Source organism: Protomyctophum bolini (assembly GCF_963924005.1).
Source record: "Protomyctophum bolini genome assembly, chromosome: 11".
In the NCBI taxonomy this organism is placed as follows: domain Eukaryota; kingdom Metazoa; phylum Chordata; class Actinopteri; order Myctophiformes; family Myctophidae; genus Protomyctophum; species Protomyctophum bolini.
The window spans coordinates 21,487,528-21,498,695 of NC_137872.1; the positions used below are offsets into that span (position 1 = coordinate 21,487,528).

At 39.5% G+C, this 11,168-nt stretch overlaps 1 protein-coding gene across 4 annotated transcripts in view; it reads right to left on the reverse strand.

The window, feature by feature from the left end:
- The window catches only part of LOC308323795 (uncharacterized protein), a 144,653-nt gene that overhangs the window by 132,361 nt on the left and 1,124 nt on the right, over positions 1-11,168 (reverse strand). For 3 of the 4 annotated variants that reach the window (XR_013964848.1, XM_080775622.1, XM_080775620.1), the window contains exons 2-11: positions 9,901-10,016; positions 9,394-9,427; positions 8,666-8,694; positions 4,996-5,062; positions 4,419-4,471; positions 3,796-3,828; positions 3,209-3,254; positions 2,276-2,346; positions 1,835-1,897; positions 1,173-1,235 (exon numbers count right to left, since the gene is read on the reverse strand). Coding sequence is in view for 3 of the 4 variants with exons in the window: in XM_080775622.1 (XP_080631748.1) it covers positions 1,173-1,235; positions 1,835-1,897; positions 2,276-2,346; positions 3,209-3,254; positions 3,796-3,828; positions 4,419-4,471; positions 4,996-5,062; positions 8,666-8,694; positions 9,394-9,427; positions 9,901-9,997 (556 nt within the window). In the remaining variant the exon portion in view is untranslated. Of the gene's footprint in view, positions 1-1,172; positions 1,236-1,834; positions 1,898-2,275; positions 2,347-3,208; positions 3,255-3,795; positions 3,829-4,418; positions 4,472-4,995; positions 5,063-8,665; positions 8,695-9,393; positions 9,428-9,900; positions 10,556-11,168 lie in introns of those variants that run through there. The other variant, XM_080775621.1, reaches the window with a different exon arrangement.

An 11,168-nucleotide genomic window follows, 5' to 3' on the forward strand; every position in this document is an offset into this window, starting at 1 on the left:
TTTTAACTAGATTTATTTTATATTTGTTTTCTAATTTAATTCTCAATTCTCTGATTTTAATTTTATTTCCTCATGAAAGTACCGAAACAAAATCATTGAATTTGTTTTAAAGCGCAAATAACATGCATTTTAAAACTGCTTTTAATATTTAATATTATATTGTCTATGTCCATCAAAGTTATTTCTAATGGTTTGAGCCTCAATCACCACTCTGATATAACCAGGCCTTGTCATTTCTTTCTGGACTTTGAAAGCAGTTTTAGCTGCAATACCAGAATGTCCTGAGGTGGTGGGGGTGCTGATATGCAGATTATTTAATATTTCAGTCATTATAATACTGATGCTAGATAAAACTAGGCTTGTTTCCATTCCATGCCAGCTTGGAAAATCAACAATGGTGGACATTGTAAACAAAGTGGAAATGCAAATTTGGAACTGAAGACTGAAGAAGGAGGAATTATACTCAGTAGGGTGACATTGATGACATCACGATGAGACCAAAATCAGTTGAGCTATTCCTGAGAGCAAATTCTATTAAAGCACCTATATGATATGAAAGCCTGATTGTTCAAAACTGGTTATTTGTGGGGATATAAAACACATATGGGAGCCCTAAAAATACAAAATAAATTGAAAAAGTTGAATTTTATGTTATAGCTCCTTTAATATATATATTTTTTCTTTTTACAATGTTATTTGAAAATGTTTTGAAATAATAATTAAGATCAAATAAATAAATAAATGGACCCATAAACAGTGTTGTAACTAACTACTAACATCTCTACTAGTAGGGATGTTGACTCCCTAATAAACAGTGTTGTAACTAACTACTAACATATCTACTAGTAGGGACTGTTGAAACAATCTCAAAACAAACCTAAAAGAGTGGATGACCTTAAAATACCACCAGGGTTATAGCGGAATACCTTTGAACACGCCCCCATCCCTCCTTCTTCTGTAAATATAACTGTTGCTACTACTGAGTTTTTACTGATATTGTATTGTGTCTTCTCACTGATCAATTACATTGTACATTGGACCACAAAGCCCCATAAGGGCCCATTTGGTTCCATTTGTATGCTATCAGAGTTATGGGGGCCCTTTGGAATTAAAAACAAAATAACTTTGATAAACACTGGCTCATGTGGTGAATGAGTGAGTTCCCAACTCACCTGAATTCTTCCGGGGGTCCGGGGGTTTCTGGGGGTTCAGGGGGTCCACATTCAAATAGTCACCTATAGTGTTGATTTTTGACAGCAACATTAGTTTTTGAACACATTTTCATTTAGCTTTAGTCACATTTTAGTCAACGGAAAGGTGTCTAGTTTTAGTTGACTAAATATCATAGGATTTTTGTTGACAAAATCTACAGCTGATTTAGTTGCGCTGTGACTGCTGTGTTCTGCTGTGATCTGCTATTTTCAGCATGCAACCAAGCATAAAATGACTTGTCTTTTAGTTCTACTGGATCTCTTCTCCAGATAATTCCTAACATTTTAGTCTAGTTTTTATTTGTTATAAATATATAATATATATATAATATATTTAGTCATAGTTTTAGTCATCATAACATGGTTTTTATTTCATTTTTATTAGGGCTGTCCGAGTTTAATCGCATCATTTAATCGCGATAAATTAATTTATTTGCAATTAATCACATTTGGCTAAACTGTAGTTTAGGACAGTGGTCCCCAGATGATTAGCTTAATGTGCAACATTGTTTTCTCACTCAAACAGTAAACAAACCAACATACAGTAGGCTATAAGTGAGTAACAAATCATATCAAATGGGTTTGACCCCTTGAGGGTCAAGTAAACTTCACAGCTGACTTACCTGAGTCACATGTGGGCCCCTTCTCGTTTGGATTGACATTGACGTAGGCAGGCTCTACATCCACTGTGGAGAAACAACAGCATGTCTTCATTGATTGAATGCACTATGCAACTTTCCTCTTGAACCCGGTTTCCTGTGCAAGTGCTGACAGTTTTACCATTGAGCTAATAGAGCCTGCCTTGCTTGCTCAGGGGATACATTCAATCTTGACCATCAGGTCAAAATGTGTGTCCGATCCTGTGTCTAGGTGAGACATGACCTTTGACACAATCTAAATGTTTCAATAGAAGAGCAGGGAGCCAACCAACCCAATTGTAAAGTTATTGTATTAAAATCTACCTACAGATTGTGTAAATTACTCTATACAGATTGGACACAATCTAATTGTATTCATTAAAAAGGTGACGTAGAGGCTTTAACACAGATGGTTTTATAGTGTACCTGAACTGTGTGTGGAGGCCAGACTGGAACGGGACTGATGGATTTCAGCTGGTTCATCAGGCAACACTTTCCTGCAAAGAGAAAGAGAGAGAGACGGACGTGTGAGAGAGAGAGAGACGGACGTGTGAGAGAGAGAGAGAGAGAGAGAGAGAGAGAGAGAGAGAGAGACGGACGTGTGAGAGAGAGACGGACGTGTGAGAGAGAGAGAGACGGACGTGTGAGAGAGAGACGGACGTGTGAGAGAGAGACGGACGTGTGTGAGAGAGAGAGAGAGACGGACGTGTGAGAGAGAGAGACGGACGTGTGAGAGAGAGAGAGAGAGAGACGGACGTGTGAGAGAGAGACGGACGTGTGAGAGAGAGAGAGAGAGAGAGACGGACGTGTGAGAGAGAGAGAGAGACGGACGTGTGAGAGAGAGACGGACGTGTGAGAGAGAGAGAGAGAGAGAGAGACGGACGTGTGAGAGAGAGAGAGAGAGAGAGAGACGGACGGACGTATGAGAGAGAGAGAGAGAGAGAGAGAGACGGACGTGTGTGAGAGAGAGAGAGAGAGAGAGAGAGAGAGAGAGAGAGAGAGAGAGAGAGAGAGATGGACGTGTTAATCTAGTTTTATGCAGGCCTTGATGGCGTCATAATGGCAGATTTTTTGTTCTACTGGATCTCTTCTCCAGTAGTCCCTCTCTAACATTTTAGTCTAGTTTGTATTTGTTGGTGAAATTGTCAGTATATTTAGTCTTAGTTTTAGTCATCGTAGATAGCCTAAGTTGTTACTTTTTTGGTTTTCCTCTGTGAAAAAAGTTACTCGACGAACATTTTTCGTCATAGTTCCAATGGATGAAATCAACAAATGCTGTGTACTCTAGCATGTAGTACACATGCTGTACTACTATACATGCAGCAGTACAACTCAATTCAAATCAATGTCACTACGTACACGTATCCTTCTACGTCGCTGTCGTCTGTGTTCACATAGTCAGCTCCTGTAAGACAACACATAATCAAGTCTGTAAATCGCTCTGGATCCTTAGGGTCATCCAAATAACATATACAAAATTGTCAATGAAATAATTAGTGGATCATGGTAAATTCAGGGGTTGAAAGTTGGGCTACCATTAACAACTATAATGCAACATTTTCATTATGCTTTACGTAAGTAGCATGTGACGTGTCAAACTAGGATCTTTCATGATTCTGAACCCATTCCAAACATTAGTTTTGCACGAAAAACACTGCTTGCATATATTACTTGACTTATATTGACCCTATAAAAAAATTAAGGTATGGTTTTGCCCACTCAATTCATAATTAACGTTCCAATTTTGGGACACTGGCTCATGGAAGAAGAACCGGGCCGGTTCAACCCTGGTGGAAAAGGGGTCTTACAGAAGAGCCCATTTGGTTCTTAACTATATCAATTTTGATGGGGACCCCCTGGAACGTCATCAAGGACCCCTGGGTGTCCCCGGGCCCCACTTTGAGAACCACTGATGTACAGTACAGTAAATGTTTGGTTTACGTTACCGTCTGGCTGATTCTCATAACTGGGATTGCTTCCTGTATATGGAAGAGAAAAGGCTCATATTATTATTAATCATATTTTTTTATTATATTTGAACCCATTAAGACCCGAGGCCGATTTTCACTTTCAAATAGCAGATGTATTTAAGCTCACAGCTCGGCAGAAAGTGACACGCTGCAAGCTACTATTATTGAATATAGCTAACGCAAAATAAATCGGTAAACCAATATTCCCCAGCACCCGCCCCTCTAGACCAGAAAGCAGGCTGGCTAGGCCAGGCTACTGTAGCTGTAGAATAATTGTCGCTAGCAATTTTCCTCACGTGACATGATCATCTGAAAAAGTATAAATGATGCTTCAATTTGATGATGCTCTTGAATCTATTTTATTCTCCAGTTGCTCTCTTTGTTTCTATAAATCATTTTTACGATAGTTTTTTCATAATTTTTTATCTATGAACTACTGTTGTATCTATGCTGCTGCATGTCTGACGGACACCAAATCAATATAAGTTTTACTCTTACAAAAACAAGTTATTGAAAAGGAGACTAGGAGAAGAAGAAATGTACAAGTTACTGAAAAGACTAGCACAAGAAGAAATACAAGCTGTTGAAAATATACTTACCATTTTCTGTAAGAAAAGAGGCATGGCGTGTTGGTATGTCTAATGAGTGAGAACTGAGGGAGAAACATTTAGACATTAAGTTACATTTCACAGACGTGTTTGACAGTGCTGTCACCATCAGTGTTAGATTCACTGACATTTAATTGACATTTCACTCTGTACTTGGCCTGCTCTTATTTTCCCTCTACACCAAATATATTTGCCGAAAATAGCCGATCTGCAAGCTTGTAGCAGATCTACAGCTTGCAGATCTTATATTTTTTGTCTAAAGTTCTCCTCAGAACAGTGATGCAAGTTGTTAATACAAAATAAAGTCCTATCACACAAAGATTTGGCAACCCACCCTGTAACTCTGAGGACCCCCTAGCGGTTCCAGTCCCCCTCTTGAAGACCCCTGAATTGCAGACCGACTTTTCATTTTAACGAATATATATAGTTTTAAGGGTAACTGTTGTATAATAGCAATACTTCTGCGCTGCCTTTCGGAGCAGCATTGCAGGCGTGCATTAATGACGGTAAAGCACACCCTCTTGTGTAATATTGCTGTGTGGCGTGTGTGCGTGCGTGTGTATCTCACAGGGTGGGGTGAAGGGAGGAGGATGGATGATGGATGGATGAATGGACCGGGTCGACGGAGTGTGGATCTGTTGAATTGAAAGAAAATGAAAAATCACACTTGTGTGAAGTGAGGGGCGCCCAGATTTTTTTAATGTATTACAAGATGTATTAATTGATATCAGCGAGAGCCAGGACAATCTTACGTTGTCATTTAATGACCATATTAAAGTCGATCGACTTGGCTGGCATTACATAATAATTTACCCCAAACAAACATTAAAGTCCAAAGACTTGGCTGGGGATGGGAATTTATAATTAGGCTCAAAACAAACATTAAAAGTCCATAGACTTGCTGTGGGCGCTGGGGTCGTGTTCTCTCCTCTGCGCCATCAGTGCCCATACCCGAGGCGGGGTTGGCGAAAGGGCCTTTCTGTGTGGAGTTTGCATGTTCTCACAAAAAACATGCAGTAATAGTCTCTAAAACTACCTCCCCCTGGCCAGCCGGGGCGCCTGATGGAGGGGAAAGGAACTGGTCAGAATAACGTGTTCCTTCCACACGCTACGTTTGGCCGGGGACACTCCCCCCTGTCAGGTGAAAAGAAGCAGCTTGGACTGTATAGAAGGAAGCATGAGGTCAGTCCGCTGCCCCCCCAGGTTGTCAGAGGAAGTGTAGCGCCCAGGATTACATTAGATAATTGACACTCTCTATCAGAGTATATATAATATATAGTGGCCCTCTCTCTCCATCAGAGTATATATAATATATAGTGGCCCTCTCTCTCCATCAGAGTATATATAATATATAGTGGCCCTCTCTCTCTATCAGAGTATATATAATATATAGTGGCCCTCTCTCTATCAGAGTATATATAATATATAGTGACCCTCTCTCTCTATCAGAGTATATATAATATATAGTGGCCCTCTCTCTCTATCAGAGTATATATAATATATAGTGGCCCTCTCTCTCTATCAGAGTATATATAATATATAGTGGCCCTCTCTCTATCAGAGTATATATAATATATAGTGGCCCTCTCTCTATCAGAGTATATATAATATATAGTGGCCCTCTCTCTCTATCAGAGTATATATAATATATAGTGACCCTCTCTCTCTCTATCAGAGTATATATAATATATAGTGGCCCTCTCTCTATCAGAGTATATATAATATATAGTGGCCCTCTCTCTCTATCAGAGTATATATAATATATAGTGGCCCTCTCTCTCTCTATCAGAGTATATATATATATAGTGGCCCTCTCTCTATCAGAGTATATATAATATATAGTGACCCTCTCTCTCTCTATCAGAGTATATATAATATATAGTGACCCTCTCTCTCTCTATCAGAGTATATATAATATATAGTGGCCCTCTCTCTATCAGAGTATATATAATATATAGTGACCCTCTCTCTCTCCATCAGAGTATATATAATATATAGTGACCCTATCTCTCTATCAGAGTATATATAATATATAGTGACCCTATCTCTCTATCAGAGTATATATAATATATAGTGACCCTCTCTCTCTCTATCAGAGTATATATAATATATAGTGGCCCTCTCTCTATCAGAGTATATATAATATATAGTGACCCTCTCTCTCTCCATCAGAGTATATATAATATATAGTGGCCCTCTCTCTCTCTATCAGAGTATATATATATATAGTGGCCCTCTCTCTATCAGAGTATATATAATATATAGTGACCCTCTCTCTCTCTATCAGAGTATATATAATATATAGTGACCCTCTCTCTCTCTATCAGAGTATATATAATATATAGTGGCCCTCTCTCTATCAGAGTATATATAATATATAGTGGCCCTCTCTCTATCAGAGTATATATAATATATAGTGGCCCTCTCTCTCTATCAGAGTATATATAATATATAGTGACCCTCTCTCTCTCTATCAGAGTATATATAATATATAGTGACCCTCTCTCTATCAGAGTATATATAATATATAGTGGCCCTCTCTCTATCAGAGTATATATAATATATAGTGACCCTCTCTCTCTCCATCAGAGTATATATAATATATAGTGACCCTATCTCTCTATCAGAGTATATATAATATATAGTGGCCCTCTCTCTCTCTATCAGAGTATATATAATATATAGTGGCCCTCTCTCTATCAGAGTATATATAATATATAGTGACCCTCTCTCTCTCTATCAGAGTATATATAATATATAGTGACCCTCTCTCTATCAGAGTATATATAATATATAGTGGCCCTATCTCTATCAGAGTATATATAATATATAGTGGCCCTCTCTCTATCAGAGTATATATAATATATAGTGGCCCTCTCTCTATCAGAGTATATATAATATATAGTGGCCCTCTCTCTCTATCAGAGTATATATAATATATAGTGACCCTCTCTCTCTCCATCAGAGTATATATAATATATAGTGACCCTATCTCTCTATCAGAGTATATATAATATATAGTGGCCCTCTCTCTCCATCAGAGTATATATAATATATAGTGACCCTATCTCTCTATCAGAGTATATATAATATATAGTGACCCTCTCTCTCTCTATCAGAGTATATATAATATATAGTGGCCCTCTCTCTCCATCAGAGTATATATAATATATAGTGACCCTCTCTCTCTCTATCAGAGTATATATAATATATAGTGGCCCTCTCTCTCCATCAGAGTATATATAATATATAGTGACCCTATCTCTCTATCAGAGTATATATAATATATAGTGACCCTCTCTCTCTCTATCAGAGTATATATAATATATAGTGGCCCTCTCTCTCTCTATCAGAGTATATATAATATATAGTGACCCTCTCTCTCTCTATCAGAGTATATATAATATATAGTGGCCCTCTCTCTCCATCAGAGTTTCCCACCCCCCGGCTATGACAGGCGGGGTCATCAATATGTCGGTACACGGACAAATGTGTCCGTGGCAAAGACTTGGGGCTCCATTTTCGTCTGATCTTTCTAAATACTGTTTTGGGATTTAGCAGTGGGGAAGGGGTGTTCCCCCACTAATGTTGGTATTTTGGTTACCCGTCTAAATCCCTAAAACACCTCCGTTACCCGTTATTTTATGCATAGGTGTGGTTTGGGCATTACAATAATTAAACCAATCACGAGTCCACGTGCCATTGCCTTTAAGAGATCCCTTTAGTGTTGCCCGTTAGTGCTATATTGCTTCATAGCCTTACGGTCCTTAGCCCATGGAAGAGTGTTGCGTTGCTGCCTTGAAGTCCCACTTGTGCTGCACCCCGCAAAAGATAGCGGGGGAGGCTGGACGAAAATACCATTAAGGGACAGAGAAAGCTCCTATATATTTTTCATTTTCGGGCAGCGGCTGAATTGCAGGCCACGTTGCGGGTAAAGGCGGCGAGCCCTTGGTCTTGTCCCTGTCCAAAGTTTGTTCAGACCCTCGCTATTTAGTCAACTTGACCGCTGGCTCTGTACTTGGTCTGCTCTTTTCCCCTCTACTACACAAACTCTCCAAAAATAGCAGATATACAAGCAGCACGAGGCATTGAGAGCTTGTAGATCTGCAAATTTCTTAATGTCATTGTATAATGAATGTTCCCCACCACACAAAGATTTGGCGGACCCCCCTGCAGTTACTCTGAGGACCCCCTAGGGATCCCGGACCCCCTGTTGAAGACCTCTGCTTTATACTCACATTGTTGGACGACCCTGAAGTTGGGTGACCTGCATGGAGAGGGGATGTGACAATATGATTGTTAACATGTGTACAGATGTAGGACAGGGCTGATACGGATTACTTTTGTTTATTTGATTGATTTATTGATTGATTGATTACTTTATTGGCAGAAATGTAAACAGTACAGAGTACAGTCAAACACTTGGTCCAAAAGGATATGGTGGTTGGGGGAACCCTAAAGGCTGCAAATTCCAGCCTGACAGCGTGTCATATTTTATATTGTAAAAATACATTAGATAAAAAGTGATATAGTCCCGCTTTAAACTTAACGTTGATATGAAACACTGACTGTCAAAAAGGTAATACCAACTCCTTCTTTATTTCCTCCCGTTACCCAGACTTTCCACCTTGGAGGAAAGCCTGCATTCCTAAATCGCCCGGTGTGATCCGGTCTAGGCTAGAGGCTACAAAATAATAATAATTAAAAAAAACCTATTCAGTTTTTTCCGGCGTCACTTTGTTTTGGTCCCACCCTGTGTAATTAATTAATCTGTGTAACACAGTCATTCAAAATATAATGCCTCAGCTGCCTACAATTCCAAGTGCTTGTCAGGGTGTGGATCAAATATGATTATTTTGGAGGGTCCGCAGTTCAAATAATTATCACGTCCTGAACATTTTGAGAACCACTGGTTTAGAATGCTAGCATTCATTTGAGTTTCATATGAAAGGAAGTGATGTCTTACTGTATGTACTCGTCAGTCGACTGGGTGATGGAGACTGTGTGAGGAAACAGAGGAAGTTAGTATTGATTCAATTTGACATAATTATGCTTATTTACTTAAAGGGATATTTCACTTTCAAACATGTTTCGGGTCATTTTAACATCTAATCCTCATCCAGAAAGTTTTTAAATTGCCTCTCTCCGCCGTAGTCTGAAAACCCACCTCTTCAGAATCCATCATGGCCCGTAGCCCCACAGTGGAGGCAGATAGCAGTAAGATGGAGTCTATACTCACCCAGTGGGCCTTTGGTCCCACAGTGGAGGCAGATAGCAGTAAGATGGAGTCTACTCACCCAGTGGGCCTTTGGTCCCACAGTGGAGGCAGATAGCAGTAAGATGGAGTCTACTCACCCAGTGGGCCTTTGGTCCCACAGTGGAGGCAGATAGCAGTAAGATGGAGTCTATACTCACCCAGTGGGCCTTTGGTCCCACAGTGGAGGCAGATAGCAGTAATATGGAGTCTACTCACCCAGTGGGCCTTTGGTCCCACAGCGGAGGCAGATAGAAGTAAGGACGACGGCACAGACTAACACAGCTCCAACCACCAACAACGTGCTCACATCCATGGTGACATCCACACAGCCGCTGCAATGACAAAGTTCTCTGTGGCACTCATATACTTATATTCAATAGACTGACAATAGACCATTTACATTTACAAGCTCATAACGTTGTGAACTTGTACAGTAGATCGGCTGTTTTTGGCGAGCAACGTTTTTATTTTCTTTATTCTTTTCGCTGGTGACACGTGGTTGAAACCATGAACTCTATTTCATTTCCTCTGTGGTTCATCTCTCTGCTTCTCCAAAACCTAAACAGCTGCAGCCTCCACACACTGTTGATTTTGTCACCTGAAACTATGATGAAAAATGTTTGTCATTTTTCACTTAATAAAAAGTAAGCTATTACGACTAAAACTAAGACAGCGAAGACATATTGTCAATTTAGTCAACAAATAAAAACTAGACTAAAATGTTAGGGAGGGACCAGAAGAGAAGAGATCCAGTAGAATTAAAAGACAAGTAATTTTCTGTTTGGTTGCGCTCAGGTGTTGTGCTATGAAAATAGCACATCTACAAGCTCACAATTGCAATGACATTTGTCAGTCTGTGTCGAGAGACTAGGAATATATTTCTCTATACCATTTCCATCACCTTTAACTGTGTTACTTATGTTATACCGTACATGGATACTGTCGAATATGATGGAAAATAAACAAAAAATGGTCACAATGGCATTCACAAGTGTTCAAATGCCATGCCATTGTCACTTGTCAGCCCTGAGTGGCAAGCAGCCATCTTGACATTATGCTCAGATGCAAACCATGAGCAGGTGATATGGCACTGACAGTCAAAATGATTTGATCGTGGTAAAACAGCTCTCAGTGGTAAAACTACCGTATAGAACAACACAATTATTAACGCAAATCAAATAATCAATGTGTCAAGAAGAGATCAAAAAGGGTTACAAAGCTCAAACATTTTGCCACAATACAGAAAAGGAGGTAATCTGTGTATCTGTCAACCAATGGAATGCACAAATCCATTTAGCGTTTGATGTTTTTCATTTTGAGGCATTTGCCAGGTTAAATATTGCCTCTGTCGGGTGGAAGACTAGCTCATTACGTCCAAAACTGTTACTATTCAGGATTCAAGTTCCAATAGAACAAACGTAGCAGATCTACAAGCTCAAAGCGCAGTGTTTCGAGCCTGTGGATCTGCTACTTTTGAAGCTTTT